The 25,064-nt window shown below is 36.1% G+C and overlaps 1 protein-coding gene across 4 annotated transcripts in view; it reads right to left on the minus strand.

Annotated features, from left to right (window-relative positions):
* LCLAT1 (lysocardiolipin acyltransferase 1) overlaps nt 1–25,064 on the minus strand; it is a 148,746-nt gene that overhangs the window by 93,102 nt on the left and 30,580 nt on the right. For all 4 annotated transcript variants that reach the window (XM_020983750.2, XM_078149779.1, XM_020983748.2 and 1 more), the window contains exon 2: nt 8,496–8,664. In XM_020983750.2, the coding sequence (XP_020839409.1) occupies nt 8,496–8,660 (165 nt within the window). In that variant the 5' untranslated portion in view covers nt 8,661–8,664. The remainder of the gene's footprint in view (nt 1–8,495; nt 8,665–25,064) is intronic.

Raw genomic sequence — 25,064 nt, forward strand, 5'->3', positions numbered from 1 at the left:
TACACTATTGCAATCATTTTGTGTAATTGTGCCTACTTTACTTTGTCTCAATCCCTAGTCTTCTCATGTTTCTCTGAACTTCTCATCTTCAAATTTGTTATGGCACAATAATATTCCATTACAATTACATACTCCACAATTTGTTTAACCATTCCCCCTCAGTGACTACTTACTACTTTTTCCCAGGTTTTTTCTACCATAAAAAACTGCTATGCATATTTTAGTATATAAAAAGTTATTCTCTTTGACCTCCTTGCAGTATATATGTACTGTAGTGGGATTGCTGAGACAAAGAATATGAACAGTTTAGTGACTTCACTCACAAAATCTCAAACTGTTTTCCAGAATGCTTAAAACAACTCAGCTCCAGAAAGAGTATAGTGGTCTGTCAATTTTCCCATTGCCCTACCAATGCATACTATTCTCATGATCTTAAAATAATTTACTATTTCTATGATTTACTCTTTGACCTACTCATTACTCATTATTCAGGAAGTTAGTCTCCAGTTATATACACAGTCTATATCTTTTGCTTGAATTTCCTTTACTGAATACAGTTTTTGTTGAATTATGGTTTGAAACAAATAATAAAACAAAAACTACCAGGCTGCTTGGCCTAGCAGACTTTATCTTTTGTTTCCCACAGCCCTGAAGGCCAGGCCAATTTTAATATAATAAAAACTCCAAAGACAGCTCCAAACATATCTTAATGATGCCACAGGAATGGAGTAGTCAACATGAGCTAGTGTGGCCTTCACTCCTCCCAACATCACAGAATAAACCAATACAAGAAGATCATAGAACTCTTTCAACAACATATATTGAGACTTTACATTCACCACTGTTAATACCAGATAGGATACCTTCTATTCAATAGCATTTATAGAACCTATAAGGTCAGAATAACAAAAATATGACACAGGGAAAGAGATTTTTATAAAGAGGTTAGAATCTAAACAATTCTTAAATCTAAACAGTTCTTAAAAGTACTAGAAAAAATTTAATGTTCTCTTATTCATTTGACTTATAGCTTCATGTCATCATAGATTAGAGCTGGAAGGGAACTTAAGAGGTTCCTGATTCTAACCTCTTGATTTTACAGATAAAGAAACTAAGGCATAAAGAGTTTAAGCAACCTGTTGATCACAGAGGCAGTATCAGGATAGAAAAGTTCACTAGTTCAGAAAGAACAGACAAAGGACCTTTACATAAGATTTGTTTCTTTAGATTAACACAGAAGCTCAATGAGATAGAAATCTTTAACCTACCAAATCACCTACCTTCTTGTTCTGGAGTGGAGTCTTCTGAGTCTCCTGCCAAGCCAGTAGGGATTCAGTCTGATTAATTACTATCTAGAGTCCCCTTTTCCAGGGGACTTTATCATTTCATCATATAATTTTAATCATTCTGCTTATTTGATATTGAAGCATAAAGGTATACATTTCATTTCTTGACACCTTTACCTACCCATTGTGTATTTTCTATGTTCAAACAGAGGCGAAAAAGGCATCATCAGCATGGCTGTTTAGACACAGTATACCTTCAATCAAGGTTTTCACATATGTTTTAAGACATGGTCTACAGAAACATATTATGTGAATTGCAGTTTAACTGGTCATAAGAAGGGACAGATTATGAAATAACTAGGGCTTAGAATAGGATAGGGCAATCAATTAATAAACATTTATTGAGCACTATTATGTGTCAGGCACTATGCTAAGTGCTGGGGATACAAAAAGAGGCAAAAGACAGTCCTTGCCATCAAACAGCTCACAGTCTAATGGGAGAGACAACATGGAAACAATATGCACAAAACAAGATAAATATAGGATAAATAGGAAAATAATTAACAGAGGACAGGTGTTAGAATTAATACAAATGGCTAGGAAAGGCTTCCTGTAGAAGATATTATTTTAGTTGGGACTTAAAGGAAGCTAAGGAGGTCAATAGTCAGTGTGTAGGAAGGACAGCATTCCAGGCTTGAGAGACAGCCTGGGAAAACGCCCAGAGCTGAGAGATGGAACGTCTTGCTCATGGAACAGGTAAGAGGCCAGTGTCTCTGGATCAGAGAGTACATTTCAGGGAGTGAGGTATAGGAAGACTAGAAAGGGGATAGGTTATGAAGGGCTTTGAATGACAAACAAAGAATTTTGTATTTGATCTTATAGGCAATACGGAGCCACTGATAGGGGGTGACATGATCAGGCCTACACTTTAGGAAAATCACTTTAGTAGCTGAATGGAAGATGGACTGGGAGTGGGACAGACTTGAGGCAGGCAGACCCAACAGCAGGCTACTGTAATAATCAAGGCGTGAGGTAATGAGGTGCTGCACAAGAGTGGTAGTAGTATCAGAGGAGAGAAGTGGGTGTATGAGAGATGTTGCAAAGGTGAAATCAGCAAGCCTTGGCACAGATTGGATATAAGGAGTGGGAAATAGTGAGGAGTCTAAGATGACACCTAGGTTGGGAGCCTAAGGGAGCAGGAGGAGGGTATTGTCCTCTACAGTAATAGCGAAAGTAGAGTGTTTAAGGGGAAAAATAACGGGTTCTGTTTTGGACATGTTGAGTTTAAGATATCTACTGAACATCCTGAAAGGCAACGGAGATGCAAAGTTGGAGATCAACGGACAGGCTGGGGCAGGATAAGCAGGTATGAGAATCATCAGCATAATAATAATTAAATCCATGGGAGCTGATGAATCACTGATCAAAGCAGAATAAAGGGAGAAGATGGCCCAGGACAGAATTCACAAGGATATCTACAGTATGAACTTGATGGAGATCCAGTAAAGGAGACAGCAAAGGTGTGGTCAGATAGATAGGAGGGAAATCAGGAGAGAATGGTGTCCTGAAAACCTATAAAGAAGAGAATATCAAGGAAAGACTGCAGAGACATCAAGGGGACTGAGGACTGAGAAAAAGCCAATGAATTTGACAACTAAGAGATCATTGGTAACTTTGGAAAGAGCAGCTTTGGTGGAATGATGTCAGAAACTAGATTATAAGAGGTAAAGAAAAGAGTGAGAGGAGAGAAAGTGGACACACTCATTGTAGATGGCCTTTTCAAGGAGTTTTCCTACAAATGATAGTAGAGATTAAAGATGAAAGATAGCTAGGATGGAAGGATCAATAGAAGGGTTTTTTAAGGATAGGGGAGAGATAGACATGTTTATAGACAGTGGAAAATAAGCTAGTAGACAGGGAGGGATTTAAAATAAGTGATAAAGTGGAGGTAACAGGCGGCAATCTGATAGAGGAGATGGGATCAAACGGGATCACCTGAACAGGTAGAAAGGAGTTGCCTTTGGTATGGAGTAAAGTTATTTCATTATGTGAGACAGATGAAGGAGGAGAAAGTTTCAAAAAAAATCTGAGTGATAGGAGATGAGGAAGATGGGAGGAGAGGGAGTTCAGCAAGTGGCCTCAATTTTTTTGGTATAAGATTTGGAATAGCTATTGTGAAGACTAGGATAGCAAACTGAGAAGGGAGATAGAATAAGATTGCATAGTAACAGTGAAGGCCCAGTTGAAATTATGTCACATAAATTTGTCAGGGACCAGGTCTGAATGGTTACATGATTTTCTTTACCTTCATTCAGTAGCATCTCTGGAGGACTGAAGGCAAGGAATGAAACTGGGACAAAATCCCAGTAGAAAATAAGAAGTTCATAAGATAGGCATCCCTCATCAGGATATTCTACAAGTATATATCTCAGTAGATAGATGGAATATAGCATCTGGTATCAGACAACTGTAAGAGGTCATCTAGGTAGATGGTGTGGCAGCAGGTGGTTAAGAACTAGTCACAGAAACTCAGGCACAGGTATTCGGTCTTCAAGAAGATGGGGGGTGGGCAGGCACAGAAGGAACTAGGTGGCACAATGCATAGATCACTGGCCCTGGAGTCAGGAGGACCTGAGTGCAAATCTAACCTCAAACACTTACTAACCGTGTGACTTTGGGCAAGTCGTTTAACTTGGAGGAGGTGAAGAAGATTGGGGCAGGGAGAGGGGGGAAGAAGGGAAGTCATCTCTCAGATGGTCATGCCAGACTATCCTTTATTTTTTTTAAGGACAGGATTACTAAACTGTTAGATCAGGAGAATGCTGTAGAAATTATGTTAATGAAGCATTTAAAAAAGAACCTGAAACTATTCAGGTAGTAAAGATAGAAAAATGAGGGCAGTAAGAAAATTAGATGGATTCTAAACTGGTTGAATGGCTGGTAGTCAAAGAGTAGTGGCTAACGGTTCCCTAGCAGGAGGTCACCAATAGAATACTATAAGAATCTGTTTGGTTCTAGTTTAAATTTTTATCAGTAATTTAGGTAAAAGCAGAAATCTCATTTCTCTCCAGGCTGCACTCCTAACCTCCTAATCCAGAAGCTTATTCAACCCTGGAATTCATACCCTGGAAGTACCCTGTTCCCTCAGAATGGATGGCTCCTCCCACTTAAGGATCTGGATCAGACAAGTCTCCTTCTGGGTATTTCTGTCTCTTCATTTGCCACCCCACCCCACCCCCATCTTTTCAGCTTCCTTTTATTTGCTGTCTCTTATCCCATTACAACGTAAACTCCTTGAGGGCAAAAACTGTCTTTTTTTCTACTTTTATTTTTTATTCTCAGCACCTAGAATAGTGCCTGGCACATAGTAAATATTTAACAAATGCACATTTTTTACCACAAATGAAACCAGACAGAAAAATAAGAAAATTGCACCTAAATGGAAGGATAGTGCGTAGGTCTTCTTGGAAAGGCAAATAAAGACATATGTGTCTTTGCTAAAGCATAGTCGGTTTTATCATGTGTCCAAAGGCAATGAGAAATACTATTTCATGGGACCCTTAATCATATCACATTGCAATGCTGATGATGAACATAAATGATGATGATGATGATGATGATGATGATGAAAAATTACAAGGCCAATAAAGATTGCCATGAAGAAAACTGCAACTTCTATACAGATATGTTGCAGAAAATAGGAAGGCTGAGACATTCTGTGAAGAACTCAAGAAGATCTTCCAAATTCAAACCATAATTTCACACTCTACCTCTTGGGATCCCTAGTTACCTTCAGAGCTCAGCTCAAACACCTAATCCTACATGAGGCCTTTCCTGATCCCCACAGCTGATGGTATCCCCCCTAACAATTTATTTTATATATATTTTACATACTTACATGTTGACACCTCCTATAGAATGTAAACTCTTTCAAAGTTATGAATGTTTTATTTTTCTTTCTGTTGTAACTAACCCCAGAGCCTAGCAAAGTGCTTGTCACATAGCAGACACTTAATATATGCTTACTGAATGACTGATAGATATTCAGTGACTTCAATATAAAGATAGGGTTTGGGGAGGATGGCAAAAAATATTTTGGAAAACATAGCACAGGAGTAAAAAATGAAAAAGGGTAAATGCTCGTGCAAGTTATGACTGTTATCTTCAAGTATAAAGGAATGTCTCAAAGAAGAAGGCTCTTACGAGGACATTCGCCATCACTGTGGACGATGTCTAGCACAGAATTCAAAAGGATGAGGGATTTCCCTGTGGATAAGGGCTCCAGATGGTCCTGTCTGAGGAAGATATTGCACTGATTGCATCAAGCCCTGAAATACTGCAGAGCCTCCTAAAGGAGACCTCTAGTCATTCAAAAGAGTTCTACCTAATTATGTATTATTACAAATATCTAATACTTAGACTCTGATACACAGCTGGGAGGACAACTGCCTATCCAATAGACAGTTATCCACCCTATATACATAGGGAAATGGATGGCATAGTAGAAAAAGCACTAAGCCTAGAGTCAGGAAGACTTGAGCTCAAATCTAGCCTATGTGACTGGGCAAGTCATTAACCTGTTTGTTTCAGTTTCCTAAACTGTAAAATGGGGATAATAATAGCACCCACTCCTTAGGGTTGTTGTGAGGATCGAATGAGATAATATTTGTAAAGGGCTTAGCATAATATCTGGCACATAGCAGGTGCAACTAATCTATCCAACATAGTCTATGGCCACAGTGTACAGTTTAACAGCCACTACAGATAGACGATGAACTGAGTCCCAAATTAAACAGAAGGAAAACAAATTGTGTTGCTTTTGAGAAAGTATGTAGTGCCTTTCTAATAACCCCAAACTTTTCCTAAAGACAAAGGTCCACTTTTTAAACAGTGATATTCTCCTGGCAATATTTAAACAGTAATATTCTCCTGGCATGGCTGTAAGTCCTGGAATACAAGTCTCTAAAAATCAGAAGTTGAGGGTCACCCAAAGGGACAGTGAGTGGAAACATGGTAGATATGAATATATATTCAACAAAGAATTATAAAGGAAAAGTGGAAAAAGGGAGGGCACCAAAGAGATATATGACACTGGGTGAGAATGACAGATAACCAATTTCCATCTGTAAACCAGATGTAGCTCTGAACCATATACTACCTCTGGGAATGTTCACCAATGCTTCTCATAGTTTATCACAGGATTTAGAACTAGAATGGACTTAAAGATCTCCTTTACTTTGCATATAAGGAAGCTAAGGCCCAGAGGCTCCATGACTTACCCAATATCACATAATCTTTAATAAGAAGGATATCTTCTTAGATCTAAAATCCAGGTACTCTGATTTAAAATCTCATATTCTTTCCATTACACTTTTTTGACTCTACATTTATGATCTACTATGGCAATGTGATTAATCCTTTTGCTCATCTGGAAATAAGGAAGGCTGCCTGCTACCTAGCTTAAGAGAAAGTTTTAGGAAGAGACCACCATAAGAAGCAGCAGAAGGCATTATTACTACCCTATAAGGACTCTGCAGTCCAGACTCCAGTCTTTCCACATCAAGATGATTTCACTGAACCCATTTAAACTGTCTTTAGCTGATTTCAAGAGAGAATCACAGGTGTTTTTGAAGAAGCAATCATTCTGGTGAAGTACTGGAAGGGAACTCAGTTTGCTGAGATGGTCTCAAAGGACTGCACTTACTAGCAGGGTCAGAGACAAGAGCAGCAGTATAGTACTGAAAAAGGTCACATAAAATGAAAAACCAGGAAGCAGGTAGTTCAGGATCATAAGGAAATTAGCTGGGGTTAAACTGACTTTACACATATAAACGCTCTGAACACTGACTTTGAAAACTAATAGCTAGAAGATGACAACTTTAGTAGTTCCTAAATCTTATCATTACGTGAATGAGTTAAGTAAATCATATCATGAAAAGTTGAAGTAAATGAACAGTCAGATACTAGCCACCCATTTCTTCACCTTTTGACCTCAAAGGAGTACTAAAAACTCAAGAAAGAGTAATGAAGAGGATCACTATAGCAGTTTTTAACTCCAATATAACTTTCAGATATTTTGTTTTTTAAAAGATGTCATTTTTCTCTCTGATTTTCATTTTTTCCCTTTAGTTTTGAAAGTGATTCTCAAATAATTGTTACATTATGAAATTTTTGAAATCTCTTCAACACCTGAGACATGACTCATATAAAGTAAATGTAAGTAAATGACTATGTAGTTTAATTATTTTAATTCACTCCAAGACTAGTAAACTGATGCCATCTCTTGTTAACATCTGTGACAGCATCTTGTTTTTAGTTTCTCCACTTTTCATGCTGCAAAATAAATGAGGCCATGGAATGTGAGAATATAGTCTAATCACATTTCTCAAACTAGAAGACCATATTCCATGCCCGAATGATACACACACATGAACTTCCCTTCAAATAAAAATTTCAACTTGCTTTTCAAAGGAATAGGGGGTTGGGCCTGTGTTTCCACTTGTGTATGTAACTCCCATTGGGAAAACTTTCCGCACTTATTCAGGTCAGTACCTTTTCTGCAACTTGTAATTTTACAGAGGCTTGCCTAGAATAGAGATGTCAAACACAGGCAGTAAGGCAGCAACACTTCCCAGGACAACCCAGAACCAGGTTAAAATGTAATTGGGAAATATTTAACAAAATAAAAATATAATGAAACAGATAATGTTAATATTTGGTTTTCTAAGTCAGTATGTGGCCCCAGCAATCCTTAGGTACAGCTTGGTGGTCCCCATTTCTATTTGAGTTTGAAACCACTGGCCTAGAACACTGGAAAGTTAACTGACCTGCCCCAAGGTTAAACACCCCACATGTGTCAGAGGGAGGAGATGAACCCAGGTCTTCCAGCTTTAAGGCAGACTCTCTATCTACTATACCATGCTTCTTCTCATAATGTAAGTTTATCATACTATAAACTTTATCTTTAAAAATTATTCATGCAACTAAAACCAGAACTTTTTTTTTGCTTTTTTTTTTTGGTAAGGCAATGGGGTTAAGTGACTTGCCCAGGGTCACACAGCTAGTAAGTGTCATATGTCTGAGACTGGATTTGAACTCATGTCCTCCCAACTCTAAGGCCAGAGCTCTATCCATGATAAAATCAGAACTCTTAAACTTAATATTTGAAATGTTAATCATTTCAATCTCCTTTTCTGATGTTTAACTTACCACTGGAAGTGTGAGCCAGGTTGCTACAAGGCGATTGTTGATCCAGCGATACCAGGATGGTGTTATAAACATCAAAGGTATAAAAGGACCCAACATGAAAATACTTCCAAAAAAGCTTCCCAAAAAGAGTGAAACCATAAAGTATATCCCCTTCAATGACATCATGGCTCTGAAAGACATTAAAATCAATATTTTGTTAACATACATTCAATCTCTCTAATCTCACCTTCAAACTAATTTGTATACTCTACTCTTTGATCACTGTCCAAGTGTGAGTTATGTTACTCAGATGGATCATTTAAAAATAACAGGTAGTATGGTAAGAAGATTAGGCTGTAAGTCAGAAAACCCAAATTCTAGTCTCAGCTAGGCCACCAAAGAGCCTTGTTCAAGTCACTTAATTTATTTTAATCTGATTAGATTACTTCCACAGTAATTTGCTGATCAGAAAATATCTATGACCATGTTTCAAAGTAGCAAGATAGATATGACTAATAAGATTAGTTATGCCTTATTTAGCACCAGAAATGTCTGTTATGACACACACTTGCATCAAACCATGTGAGAGATATTTTCATCAAATTAAATATTTTTACTATCTAGATACTAGAACTGCTGGACATTGCATACATTACAATTGATATCTTCATTTCTTCAAAGAGAATAAAAGTATAGCACTACATTTTATAATAAAGGAAAAAAATAAAGTCTTTATAGAATAAAATCACTGACTTCTTCATGAGAAGAAAAACTGAAATAAAGATCGGAAGCACTTTTTAAGTTTTTCATAACATGTATTAGGTATGCAGAAGGAGATAAGGTATTAATTTCAATTTTTGGAGATTTCTTTGCCCAGGGTCCATAACTGAGCAAAGATGTTGCCTCCTGAATGATACCCTCTTTTTCTTTTTGCCATTCATTGCTGGCAAGGGTGAGTGAGCTACTCTTCTTTAATCAAGCAAAATATATTGTGTTTTTTAATTTTGTATACTTCAAAGGAGTTAGAAAAAAATTGGTTAAAAAGAAACAACAACAACAAGGAGACTTAATTTTCATAACCACCTTGGCAGGCTCTGAAGTCAGTAAGCAGCAGTCACTAATCATAATTCATAGCCTGCTCCTACACACCTCCACAATTTCCCCAGTTAGAATTCTAAAAGCACTTTGTACCTCTCACGAGCACTTAGCACATTCTACTTCTGTATGTGTGTGTATGCATATGTATGTATGTATATATGAAGGTATATATTATATAATATATATATATATATATATGTACATACAGTATATGTCTTATCTTGCCATTACAATTATATAATGCTTTAAGGTTTACAATTATATGACATAAAAACATTTCTATATTAGCCATGTTGCTGTTGCAAAAGAAAACATAAAATAAAACAAAAATAAAGACAGTAACAAAACGTGCTTCTGCATTCAGAATTCAGTGGTTCTCTCTCTGAAGGTGGACAGCATTTTTCATCATGGGTCCTTTGGAATTTTATTGATCACTATCGTGATCAGAATAGATTGTTGTTACTGTATACAATGTTCTCCTGGTTCTGCTCATTTCACTTTGCAATAGTTCATAAGTCTTCCCACTTCTGAAACCATCTTGCTCATCATGTCTTATAGCACAACAGTATTCTATTACAATCGTATAACCACAACTTGTTCATCCATTCACCAGTTGATGGAGAGCCCCTCAATCTCCAGTTCTTTGCTGCTATAAGTAGCAGCAAATATAAATAGCTGCTATAAATATTTTTGTACAAATAGGTCATTTACCCTTTTCTTTGATCTCTTTGGGATTCAGACTGAAGCACATTTTGTTACTGTCTTTTTTTGTTGTTTTCTTTTGCAACAGCAACATGGCTAATATAGAAATGTTTTATGTTACTTCACATATAACTGATATCATTTGTTTGCCTTATCATTGAGGGGAGAGAGGAAAGGAGGAAGGGAGAATTTGGAACTCAAAATTTTTTTTAAAAGTAAAAAACAGTGTTTTTTAAAAAAAGGATAAATATGACAAATATGAGAAATTCAGAGAAATAAAGATTTAAATGACCTGATGCAAGGCAAATAAGTAGGGCCAAGAAAATAATATATACATTGACAACCACAACATAAATGAAAGGATCACTAAAAAGAAGTCAAACTCTGAGTAACTGAAAATCCAATCAATGGAGGTTTCACTGAACAAATAAACAAACTCCCTCACTCACTGAAGAAAAGCAGGAGATAACTAGATGTTTTTATTTGTTTTTCTTTATCACAAAGGCTTTATCTTGAAGAGGGATAAATCACCATAATGTTAAAGCAAAAAGTACCAATACAATGTATCTTTAAAAAAAAAAAGGTTACAAGATGCGGAAGGAAAAAAAAGTAGGCTACAGTTCAGGTTTCAAAGTACTGAGGGGCAGCTAATGCCACACACACACCCCCTCACATTACTATAAAAGTGCCTGTAAATTCTTATGTGATGGCAGAACTCCAAGTTATTGGTAGTCCTGAGTTCCCATATTCTTGTTGCCACAGCAGCACAAAAAACATGGAGTTTTAGGCTCGAGGTAACAGGAAACATTAATTCCTAAAATATCATTTTTGTTTTACATTTAAGTTAATTTTAAACCTCATTGGCTCAGTAAGGTCAAGTTACTTTCCAAAACAGTTTCTTTTTTTTTTTGCAAATTTCTACCTTTACTAGAATTTATTCTTAGGCCATTAGAAATACCTTAATAATTCACTTTAGATGAAGGGTAAGAAGAATATGCTCTTATGATCTTGTCTTTTTTTAATTTTGTCCATTAGTTCAATATTGAAACTAGGCTTTGTTTTTGTTTTTTGAATTCATGGTACTACTGAAACTCCCAGCAAACTAAGACTGGCAAAAGCTAGACTTCTCAAGTATCTCTTCTCAAGCATAACATGAACACAACCCTGTTTTTTGGTTCATAAAAATCAGTTGAAGATGTTATATTTATTTTGGTAGAATCTTAAAAATGTTTCAGCTGATTTCACAACTCAAGGGGGTAGCGCAGCAGTCAAGTTTGTGACCTTGTACATCATTTTCTTATGATCCAAGGTTTTAGATAGGTTTTAAACTGACTCTTCACTGGCCCCTCAGAATTCTCATTCCATAGATTCCGGCAAGGCTGAGCTCAGGTGCCAACTTCTCAAAAGACAGATGGATGTGTACACACACACACACACCACACACACACACACACACACACACGAATTTCCAAGTAGAATGTAAGATACTCAAAAAGGAAAGGACTGCTTTTTATTTTTACTTGAATCCCCAGTGCCTGGAAGTGTTTTATGGTTAAAAGACTACAGTTATCCCTTCCATGTCGTTGGGGTCAGGGGCATGATGCCCCTGTGATCTGGAAAATCTGACTAAAATTTTTTGGCCCTTCCTTTACATCAGAGAAGAAATATGAATTTTTTCTTTTCCTTTTATGAAGTGTTTGCAGTACTTTGTTGCAAAATTTGGGGTGATATTATACAATACTATACATATATTTTATGGATTTCTGAGTTTCTAAACTTTTTCTGTGTTATCTGCTGGCCTTCGTGTATTGTCTGTAGCTTCCACAAAACTCCAAAAAGATTCTCATTTAATTTCTTATGCCACCCTGAGATATATCAAAACTGCAATGGGGAAAGTTGCAATGTGGAAGGTATGACTATAGTCAGTATTAGTTCTTAGAATCTCATAAGGAAAGTTCTGTTGTTAAAACAAAAGGAAATGTTTAGCTCTTAAGAGAACAAACAAATCTCATGAATTTTCATAAGTTCAATTTACTGGGAAATAAAAAAAGAAAATCTAAGATAAGATGTTAATATGAAAAGGCTAAGGTCATTTGTCATTGTAGGCACATAAAAAGAATTCCATTTTCAACAAATTTCATGGGGCATGACAATTGTTAGAGTATATTCAAACTTCATTAAAATGGAAACTATTGTTACAGTGTACAAAGTATATTACATTTTGCTTTAATGATTTGAAGGCAAAAGTTCAAGGCAAAGTGTAACCTATATGATATGGTAGAAAAGAAAAAGATTGGCTTTCAAGTCAGAGGACTTGGGTATAAAATCCTTTCTTAATACTTTTTACCCATGTGATGTATTAGTCAAATCATTTAACCTCTCTAGGTCCCAGTTTCTTCACTTTAAAATACCAAGACTGGACTAGACAAGTCTCTGTGGTCCATTCTGGCCCTAAAATCTTCCAGTATGTTGAGACAGTATTTGGGGGTTTTTGTCAGTAAGTATAGCATAGGATCACTCTTGACTCAAATGGAGAAGCTAAAAGAATTGACACCTAAGAGAGTAAAAGTGCTATATTTGACAACTGGATGTAAAATAATAGCTGTGTTTTAATGTGGAGGTTTAAATTTCAAAAGGAATCACCTCATTTGACTGCTTTTAATAAACTACTTTTTAAAAAGCTGTTTTGATATTCTCTGGGGAGGTGTTTTTATTTTCATCAAAGAGTAATTTGAATAAAAACAAGAAGGCTGCTACAATTCATACTGGTGTTTTGGACTGAATTCACATAATGAAATCTCAATGATTTGAAAAAATATCTGGCTTGGACCCTGAAGTAAAGGGATAAAGCAGATATAGGTAATCAAGGAGTTAACAAAGAAAGCAAAGTAGACTACTGCTTAGCATAAGGATGATGACTCCTCAGTTTTCTAAACTGTAAAATGAGATGTTTGGAATATACATAGGAAAGCTGAGGAGATAGATTAGGAGAAATGGGGAGAAATAGTCCAGGGAAACTTTGGGGAAAGGAAAAAACCCACAGAAATTAAAGAGACAGTGGTAGTGACCCCTAATTTACTATAAAAGCAAAGCCAACTTTTATTTAGTGTCTACTCTTATTGAAAGGTAGGCTCTTTACCCTTAGATTCAAGTGTCAAATTAAGCTTTCACCTACCTCACTTCAACACAACTTTTTTTCCTCTTACCCTACATGTAATTTTACTTAATTTAACAGTCATTTTATTTCTTCTCCCTCCCACAAACAACTAACTGAAAAATACAAAGAAAAACAAACGCCTTGTAACAAACATAATCAAGCCAAATAATTCCCACATAGCCATGTCCAAAAACCTATGTTTCATTCCTCATCTTGAGTCCACTGTCAGGTAGTGAGTAGAATTCTTCATTAATGACTCTGGACTTGAGTTCATCACTGCAATGATCAAAGTTTTTGAATCTTTCAAAGTTGTTTATCTTTACAATGTTGTCTTGGTTCTTCTTACTTTGCTCTGCATTAATTCATACAAGTCTTCCCAAGTTTCCCTGTCCCTTTCACCATTTCTTAAAGCACAAAAATATTCCATTACACATATATGAAAATTTCTTCAGCCATTTCCCAATTGATGGGCACCACTTTAGTTTCCAATCCTAACCCAATACTAACAAAAAATACTGCTATAAATATTTTTGTACATATGTGTCTTTTTATTTTTTTTTAATCTCTTTGGGGTATAGGCTTATTGGAGTATCACTGAGTATAAAAGGGTATGAACAGTTTAATGCTTTGGGGGTATAGTTCCAAACCGCTGTCCAGAATGGCTGGACCAATTCATAGCTGTATCAACAGTACATCAATGTGATTTTGCCCATAGTACCTCCAACATTTGTCATCTTTGCTAATCTGATGAGTGTTTAGTAGAACCTCTGAGTTGTTTTAATTTGTATTTCACTAATTATTAGTGATTCAGAGGATTTTTTTCTTGTGGATGTGGATAGCTTGGATTTCATACTTCGAAAACTGCCCTGTTTATACCCTTTGATCACTTATCAATTTGGAAATGGCTCTTCTTATAACTTAGAATCAATTCTTTATTTATGTTGGAAATTATAGACTTTCATCAGAGAAACTGGAAGCAAAGACTTTACACACACACACACACACACACAATTAACTTCTTCCCTTCAATTTTAGTTGCAGTGGTTTTATTTGTCCAAAACTTTTTGCAACTATATGTTATAAAAATGGTCCATTTTATTTTCTATGATCTTTTCTATCCCTTGTTTGATAAAGAGCTCTTCTCCTACCCAAGGTTTGATAGGAAAATTTCTTTCTTGTTCCTCTAATTTATGATGTGAACTTTTACATCCAAGCCATATATCCATTTAGAGCTATATGGTGTGGAGTGATGATCTAACTCTATCTTCTGAAACTGCTTTCTAGTTTCCCCAACAGATTTTGTCAAATTGTGAGTCTTTAGCCATGTAGCTAGTGTCTTTGGATTTATCTATGCTGAATTAGAAGAGCCCACCTCTTTTTTCCAATCACACATGTCCTTGATGATTGTAAGTATTTTTCCACTTCTCATGTAAGTCATCCATTCGGTTAAACTCAACATTTATTCAACATTTACTATTTGCAAGCCATTACGTGATATACTAGGGATATGCAAACAAAACAATTCCTTCCCTCAAATAAAATATTGTTGGAAGAGGTTTGATGGGTAAGGTAATAACATGTAGAGATAAATGAACACTAAGTAACTAGGGAATGGATAAAGCACTAGGGTGAGGAGGAAGTTCCACTCCAAACATGGGGAACAATCTGTGAGAAGGCACGTAGATTGGAGTTGTGATGCACAGTTTAGGGAAAAGCCAGCTTGGCTTGAACTGAGCAAGTCATGATGATGAGCTTAAGAATGTGTTTGCTCTTTAGCATTTTTATAACTAAAATGCCATCTTTCCTCTTGGAATATAAACAGATTGATATTGCCAGGCATTGCACTAGGCATTAGGATACAAAGACAAAAATGAAATAGTTCCTATCTACAAGGAAAACAACATGCACACATACAAAATAACTTTGATTTGTGGGGGGAGGGAGGAGGAAAGTACTAACTGACCAAATAAAGACCACTTGAAGGTGGAATTAGGTCTGAGCCTGGAAGAGAGATAGGCATTCCAAAAGGTGAAGGTGAGGAGGGAGAGCATTCCAGGTCTGAAGGACAACCTATGCATTAGCATGAGATGGGAAGTCATTGTATAAGGAAGAAAAAATAGGCCATTTTGACTAAAAGGTAACAAAGGTGAGGAAAGGTAGTATGTCATACCGCAAAAGGATTGATTTTTCACTGTTATTGTTATTATTTATATTTTCTGTTTTTATATTACTTTCCATTCTAAACACACTCCTCTTCCTCCACTACCTAGAAAACTATGTAATAATGTTTTCTTTAAAGAAAGAAAAGTGGTTTAGCAAAAATAAACACAACAACCATGTTGGACAGTATTCAAAGATCCACAGTTCCCTACCACCGCAAAGAAAGGAGGAAGGTGATTTTTCTCAATTTTTCTCCTGGGACATGCTTGGTCATTATAATAACACAGTTCACTTTTGAGTGTTTTTGTTGTGGTGGCGGCTGTTGCTACTGTTGTTATGAAAGGATTTAAATGCCTAACAAAGAAGTTTGAATTTTGTCATAGAAGCCATAGGCAGTCACTGAAGCTTCTTGAGCACAGCTGTATGGAGTCTGAACTGGAAAATAAGAAGCTGCATGCATGGAGCCAAATTAGGAGACTATTAGGATAGCCCAAGTGAGAGATGATGATGGTCCAAATTAGAAAGGCTGTGGTGAGCAGCAAGATGGAGGCAGACTTAAGATGTGTTGTGCAAAAAGAAGCTATAAGACTTGGCAACTTATTAGAGTGAGAGAGAAGTATGATTCCTAGGTTGTAAACCTGGGTGATTAGAAGAAGTGGTGGTGCCTCTGACCCAAGGAAATCTGAAGGGGGGATGGACTTAGGGGGAAATATACTGAACTTTGTTTTGGACATGCTCAGTGTGAGGTATCTGATGGGTAATGAGATGGAGATGGGTCTAATTATCATATCTATATTGATGACTGCCAGATCTGTTTCTGGCTCTAGACTCTCTCATGGAGACCAGTCCCATATCACCAACTGCCCACTAGATATTTTACACTGTATATTATATAGACAGAGACATTATATAAGACATCTCCAACTCAACTTGTCCAAAACTGAAGTCATTTTCTTTACTCACACCACCAAATTCACACCTCTTCTGAACTTAATTATTTCCGTCAAGGGCATGATCATTCTTGAAGACACCCATGCTCAGTATTTGTCTGTTTGACCTACACACTCTCACTCACTTCACATAACCAATATTACCAAATTTCTGTCTTTTCTACATCTACATCTCCACCATCTATCCCCTTATCACCACTCAGTGTGACCACCCTAGTTCAACCTTCATCATTCTCACTCCTGTAAGAGCCTTCTAATCTATCTCCCTACCTCATCTTTCTCTATTCTCTAATTTTAAATTCCTGCTTAATAAACTCTAGTGGTTCTCTATGATATGCAGGATTATTTAAAAAGTCTTGTTTAGAGTTTTAAAGCCTTCACAACTTGGCCCCAACCTATCTCTTTCACCTTAGTACACATTACTGTCCTCCACATACATGCACCATTAGTCCAGCTAAACTACGCTTATTACTATTTCTCATAAATATGGCTCCATTTCCCACCTCCATTCCTTTGCATGATTATTCTCCATTCTGGGATTTTACTCCCTCCTTACCTATCTCTCAGAATCCCTAGTTTCTTTCAAGGCTCAGTTCAAGCTTCATATAGCATCTACATGAGGCCTTCCCCGATTCCCTGTAATTGGTAGTTTCTTCCCCCCAAATCTCTTTGTATATATTTTGTATATTATCTATACATGTATATATTGTCCATCTTTGATAGACTGCAAGCTCCTTGAGGGCAGGGACTTTTCATTTTTTTTCCAGGTTCACTGGAACATAAGAAGGGGTTACTATGCTTATTGAACGATTGCATAATTGACATCCAGCAGGAATTCAAAAATGAAAAACTGGAGGGCTACATATGAAGACATAGGAGTCACCTACACTGAGCTGATAGCTGAACTCATGAGCTCTTGTAACACTCCTGTTTCATTCTTAATTTCCTTTGTTAGATCATCATCCATTTCTTGTCCCTTTACTCTTCCTTCCCAAGGCTCTGTTCTAGGTCCTTTTTACTTCACTTCCCATGCCCTCTCCCAATCATCTCATCATCTCTCCAAAAGTTCAAACAGCATTTCATGTAAATGATTCCCAGATCCATATATCTAGCTTTAATCATTCTCTTGAACTTCTTTTATTTACTTCAAACTTTTTTTACATGTTTTTAACTCATTAGGTTCAAAACAGAACTTATTTTCCTATTAAACTCACCCCTCTTTTGAGACTGCTTAGACCTAAGATTTATATATAGCAAGAACTTAATAAATGTTCCTTAAATTGAACTGGATATATACAAACCAAGTCTCTTATTTAATAAAGATGAGAAAGGAGACATGTGGGTCCATAGACTCCCACAAAACTCTTTGTGGTAATAATATCATCAAGGATTTCCATTCTTTAAAAGTCTTCCTCTTTTACAGTTATTTTTAAAATTGAACACTAGTTACCTTTAAACTGTGTCACTCACTGCACAGCCTGACTTTGCAATTGGTAAAGTCTAGCCACTCTTTCCAAATTCATTTCTATTTCCTCATATGGCACGTTAGATACCAAGATAAAATACAAAAATGGCAGTGCTATCATTAATCCAACAAGCATTTATTAAGTGCCTACAGTATAACACAGCAGACACTGAAGATATAAAGACAAAATGGCAAAATCCCTACCATTAAAAAAACACAGTCTATTGAGGAAAAATATGTACATGTAAAAGTAAATACAAAATACAAATTAATTTCCTCAGAGAAGATATGGGTGAAATATGAAAGACAATTTGTAAAAACCTCAAAAGAGTTGTACAGAGGAGTTGAATAAGGATACCTGAGAGATGAAACTGACACGGTGTAAGAGAGCAGGAAAGAAAGCTTTGACCCAGGCAGTCATAAGGCAGTAGACTGTCACAGTTGTTATTATATAATAGCAAAGGCAATGTTTATTTGACTATCAAGACTATCAATCTCTGAGAAACAGGGAGAAAAAGCATGTGCTCAATGATAGAGCAGATGCCCATTCTCTGGTCCTATCTGGTTGTCAAAGCAGAGAGGTATATGGAGTCCTGAAAAATCAGTCAATGACTTCATGTTTACTGACTTCAAAGACTTGTTTTAAACAGATGTTCCCTTCAAGTTCTATCTTCTTCAAGAGGTCTTTCTTGACTTCCTCATTTATGGTACCTTTCCTCCCGCCTCTAAAATGTCTTTATATATATATTTGATTTGTATTTATCTGTGCATTTCTGCTTCTCCTTGAAGAGAATATAAAGCTTCTTGTGGGCAGAGACTATTGTTTTTTAACTTGTATCCTCAGAAGCCAGCTTAATGAATGCTTGAATTTAACTGAATTTATCTAACATTCATTAAAACTAATTTATATTTTGGACCTCTAACAATTCTAATGCAATGAATCCATATATTTACTACAACCTGATGTTTAAATTAATTCTTCCACTTGTCCTAAACCTATCTCAAATTTTCACCCCCCAGTTCTAGTGTTCCAGTGTCCAGTCCTAGTTCCAATGTTCACCCTAGCCATATCCTTCATGGTTGTATAGACTCCAATCATATCTCATTTCAAAGTTCAAGCAAACTTAAAACTGTTGATTTAAAAAAAAATTACACGAAAGTTCATCCATTATCCTTTCAGCTGTCCCTCTATAAATCAGCCTTGAGTATTTTCCTAAGAAAATAAAAATTGAATGAATTATTTCAGGTATAAATCCAATATGTTTCTGAGCAACAACATGCTCCATCTTCCCATGCACATATGAACTATATTCTGTAATATAGCTAGTTTGTCATATCAACAGCAGGCAATTCAAACAGAGATGACTATGAATTCTATAAAATAATCTAGATCTTTTGCTTCAGTAAGTACTTAGAAAGCATAAGAAGACATATGAACTGATGCAGATAAGAATATTAGCCTTGTGACCCTGGGCAAGTCACTTAATTCTTCAGTTTCCTCATCTATAAAATGGGAATAATAATTGCACTTACCTCCAATGGTTGTTAGGAGGATCAAATGAGATAATTTTGTGAAGTGCTGAGCACGTGGCCAGGCACATGGTAAACATTATATAAATGTTAGCTATTATTAAGAGAATTATTGGATTTTTAAGGCAAGTTTAGTCACTATGTTCTATGTGAGGTCTGCAGTTCTAGGTACAATTCCTTCATTCTATTCTATACTGTATATGGAAATGCTCATTTTTCTTTAGTGTTAAAAATCAGAATTTAAAAAAAATTTTTTTTTAAAGAGAGGAGAAACCAGATCGTCTACATTCAACATGGAAATAGAAGACCGAACCAAGAACAAAACTCACATCAGGAAGAGCAGATGAACAAAATGTAGGTTATAAGAGGATTAGCTGGATTTTACAATATGAGAAATAGGACATGCAGTTAAAGGAGGAAGGAGAGAGAGGAAAGCCTGGAAGAACACAAAAGAAAGGTGCTATGAAGAATACAAACTTCAAATATTTCACAACTTCCCCTAAAATTAACCCTGAATCAGTAAAAGGAAGAAGTTACCTAATCAAATTCTGGCATCTAGACACATTTGAAGCAGAAATAAAGATGATATTTAAAAGGTATTTTAAATTTTGAAAGAAAAAAGCATGAAGTAATGCAGGGATTATAAATCTGGAAATGCATACCACTAGAGGATTCAAGAAGCTTGTCAAGGAGATCTAGGTAGTATTTGGTAAAGAGCTAGATTATACTATTGAAATATTTCAAAGTAGAGTGTGTATTAGAGAGTGTGTGTGTGTGTGTGTGTGTGTGTGACAGAGACAGAGAAAGAGAGAGAGTGTATTGCAGAAAGAACAGTCAGAGAGGAGGTAGCTACAAAATGGCAAAGGAAGGAAGTATTACAGTTTATCTGGAAAATTTGAGAGAAGCAACAGTGGAGGAATAATTTCTATTTGACCAAAAACAAATGAATGAGGTTTGGATAAGAAACCCCTTTCATCTTCTGCTAGGAAAAAAAAAGTGAATTCAAAGTTAAAGATGAGTTAACATATCCACAATAACTAGAAACTTCAAACTTACTTCTTATCAATTAAGTTACAAAATGTTGAAATCACATATTATTTTTTGTGTTACACACGTGCAATTATATAAAGTCATATTAGTCATTTTGTACAAGACTGGGATAAAAGAAAAATATGAAAGAAAAAGTGAAAAATATCATGCTTCAGTCTGTATTCAATCATTATCAGTTCTTTTTCTGGAGGCAGATAGTATGCTTCATCATTAGTCCTTTGGAATTGTCTTGGACCACTGTATTGCTGAAAACACTAAGTCATTCACAATTCTTCATCTAACAATAGTGCTATTACAGTGTACAACATTCTGGTTCTGTTCATTTCACTATGCATCAGCTCATATAAGTCTTTCCATGTTTTTCTGAAATCATCCTGCTTGTCATTTCTATAGCATAATAATATTCCATTAAAATCATATACCACAGTTTGTTTAATCATTCCCCAACTGATGGACCCAATTCTTAGCCACCACAAAAAGAGCTGCCGTAAATATTTTTGTGCAGGTTCTTTCCCCTTTTTTTGGATATCTTTGTGCTATAGACCTAGCAGTGATGTTGCTGGATCAAAGGGTATGCAGTGTTATAGACCTTTGGGCATAGTTCCAAATTACTCTCCAAAATGGTTGGATCAGTTCACAACCCTACCAACAGTGCATTAGTGCCCCAGTTTTCCCAGATCCCCTCCAACATCCAATATTCTCCTTTTTTTGTCATATTAACCATACCGATAAGCATGAGGTGGTACCTCAGAGTTATTTTAACTTGCATTCTCTGATCAATAGTGATTTAGAGCATTTTTTCATATGACTATAGATAGCTTTGATTTCTTTATCTGAAAACTACCTATTCATATCTTTTGACCATTTATCAATTGGGTAAGGACTTGTATTTTTATAAATTTTACTCAGTTCTCTATATATTTAAGGAATGAGGCCTTTATCAGAGATACTTGCTGCAAATTTTTTTCCCCAGTTTTCTTCTTTCCTTATAATTTTGGTTGCATTGGTTTTATTTGACATATCTTATTCTTACTAAATGTTGTCACAGGTTTTAATTCCATTTATAACAACTTGTTATTCCCAGTCTTGTTCTCCATCAAATCTAAAGAAAAAAACAAATTAGAGGCTGAACATGACACACAGGTAATGCTTTCAATAGCTCCAGGAGAAATAAAACTACTACCAGACAAGAAACAGAATAAAGGGTCTCACTAACTTAACCATCATGATAAATACTTAACAACTTTATATCACTAAACAGTTTATCAAATAAAATTCTTTATGGAAAATTAATCTCTTTTTTTGTACAGACATATGGCAGGTAAACTCTAGAATTTATGTCCTTTCATTCTAAATAGGGGAAATGAGAATATTTGCTGAAAGAAAAAACACAAGGCTAATACAAAGTACAAAGACCAAAAAAAGGGTAGGAAATCTCTGATAACAAAAACAACACTGAATTTGGAACCATGTGAGCTGAGTTTAAAATGTGACTGAATTCAAAATCAGCTATTGACTGATGACAATGGTCAAGTGGTAAGATCTTCTCATCTGTAAAGTGAGGGGCTAGGACTAAATCATCTATCTGTCTCCTCCAACTCTGATTCTTTGATAATATCATTATAACATTAATAAATCAGGTCCGAAAATTAGTCTTTGAAGCAATATATAAGAACAACTGTCAAGATTATATTTTAGCAAGCAGTCCAGAGCTCTAAAATGGCCAAGGTCAGTCAAGATCAGGGCAAAGAAAGGAAGAAATGTTACAAAGAAATAAAAGGAAGGATGTTGTTACTGAAAAATGCCAAAAGACCAAAATAACTTTATCTGGTATCTAGCATAACATAACTTGAAGAATTAGGAATTTATGACCAGATGACAGGGTATTAGCAAGAGAATAAAAAAAGATGGAAATACAAAAAGAGGTTTTGTTAATGAAGATAAAAATGATATATTGACATAATTCTTCATAGAACACACTGTACCCCCAAAGGCTTAGCTGTTGGGAGGTGGTATTCTAAAACCCCATGTTTTTTCAAATTTTTTTCAAGCCATCCAAATTTGCTACTATATGAATTTTTTTATGAAAATGCCACAAAAGGGACTCCCCACCACCACCAAGCTAGTGAACAAGTAGTTCATATTTTAAAACGTCTATTTCAACAGTTTCCTGTTATTGTACAAAGGTTTCCCTATAAGTTGTTACAGTAAAGACTACCTACACCCACATCAAGTGGAACACTACTATACAAACTTTCAGAAAGACTGAGGTTACTCTAACATTGCTCTTTCCAAATGTTATCTAAGAGGTAGTGGAACTTGATTGTTATTCTAATTACCTGCCAGAATTAATAACAAACTTCAATAAAATTCCATGTAAAATAAAATTTATAAAAATGAACAAAAAGAAACCCTCCTGGTTGCCTTTTCCAAACTTGTAAAGCTATACTATAATTTATAAGATCTTAGGTTTTAGGACTGGTAGAGTTTTTAGAGTTCATCTAGCCCAAACTCCTTATTTTGTGGTGCAAAGAGGAAAAGTGTTACATAAGCAAATAAGAGTCTAAGAAAGAATTCAAAGTCTTTGAGCACCAGTCCAGAGCTCCTTACACAAAACAATGCCGCAAGTCAAATAAAATATCCGCTCTCCCTAAATTTAAACTTTTTGGAAAAATATCGAAAGACATTCACAGAATGTAATGTCAAACATTGCACTGACATCTAACATTAAGAAAATTTCCCTTAACTTTCCTTCCTCCTCTCCAAAATCATGAATTTCAATTATTACTCAAGAAGACAGCACAGCATGGGAGAAAACACACTGGGTTCTAGAAATCAAGAGGATATAACTTCTGACATTACCTGTTATTCTGGACACTTTATGTAGCCCCTATTTCCACATTTGTTAATCAATAGGCATTGATTAAACACTTAACTATGGACCAGGTACTGTGCTAAGCCTCGGAAACGGAAGAAGGCAAAAACATGGGCCCTGCCCTTAAATAGCTTACATTCTAACCAGGGGAGACAACATCTAAGTAATTATACACATACCAAACATATTATAGCGTAAATTGAAGGGAGTTTTTAGAGAGAAGGGACTGGGAAAGGCATACTGAGGGAGAAAAGATCTCCTACAGAAGGTAAGACTCAAGATAAGGAAGATGTGGAAGCCAAGAGTCAGAGATGAGGAAGGAGGGCAATTCAAACATGAGAAGCATCCAGTGCAAATGCAGAGAGGAGAGATGGAGCATCACGGTCATGTGAAAAACAGAGAGCAGGCCAAAGTAGACAGATCAAAAAGTACGAGGAAAATGTGAAAAAGACTGGTAACAAATGTTGAGGAATGTTAAGGGGTCCCCTGAACTTGTCTTTCTGAGTGGCCATATTTTCCAGAAACATTGGAGCCAGAGTAGGCAGGAGGCCCTGAATGTGTCTTGGATGAAGCACAGCACCCCCACCAGCTGTCATAATTTGTTTAATGAATAGGAGTGTGACATGGTCACATCTGCACTTCAGGAAAATCACTTTAACAGTTGAACTAAAGATGGATTGGAATTGGAAGAGATGATGAGTTAATGAGGCCAATTAGAAGACCAACTAGAGAGAAGTAACAAGGGCCTGTACAAGAGTGACTGTGTGACTGAAAAGAAGACATATGTGAGAGATGTGAAGGTGAAAATGACAAGTCTGTACAAGAGTTTAACTATATGGGGCAAAAGCAAGTGGGGAGGCTGACCACCAAGGTTTTGAGTCTAAATGACTGGGAAGACAGTGGTGCCTTTGACAGCAATAGGAGAATTGGAAAGAGGGGAAGTTTTGAGGACTGGATTAGGTAGTCTTGGATTAGGATTTGAGGATTGGACTGGGAAGTTTCTTCCTACTCTAGGTCCCTAGGAAGGTTTCTGTGAAATCTGAGTGGCACAATGCTGCGATGTTAACAGAGCTAGATTTGACATCAGAGGACCTGGGTTCAAAAATCTTGATTCTGTCACTTAACCATCTTTGCGACCTTGGGCAAGACACTACCACTCAGTTTCTGAAGTATAAAATGAAGGCGCTAAACTAGATGAACTTAAAAGTCCCTTCCAGCTCTAAAGCTATAATTCTGTGGCATCAATGACTAATGGTGGTACTTATTCCTTAACAAGTTATGTAGGATTTAGGCATTAGTGGCAGTGTTTTCACCACAAATATGGTAGTGGTATGGTTGTTTGCTAACAATTTTTGTCACAGCACTTAGACTATGTGGATAAATTAGTAGCATATTTTCATAAACTTCTCATATCAAATTAAAGTCAGTCATTAAATATATGAAATAGAAAAAAAGGGGATACGAATTTGAATTTCAGCTTCTGTACTTTTACCATTAACTGTACAGCAGAAGAGCAATATCCTAGAGATTCATTCAAAAATGCAGAAAAACTTCTACAATGATATTCACTCAGGTTCAGAGTTGGCAGGGAACTCAGAGGCCA

This window comes from Phascolarctos cinereus, unplaced genomic scaffold, assembly GCF_003287225.1.
Source record: "Phascolarctos cinereus isolate Bilbo 61053 unplaced genomic scaffold, phaCin_HiC Scaffold_2;HRSCAF=192, whole genome shotgun sequence".
In the NCBI taxonomy this organism is placed as follows: Eukaryota; Metazoa; Chordata; class Mammalia; order Diprotodontia; family Phascolarctidae; genus Phascolarctos; species Phascolarctos cinereus.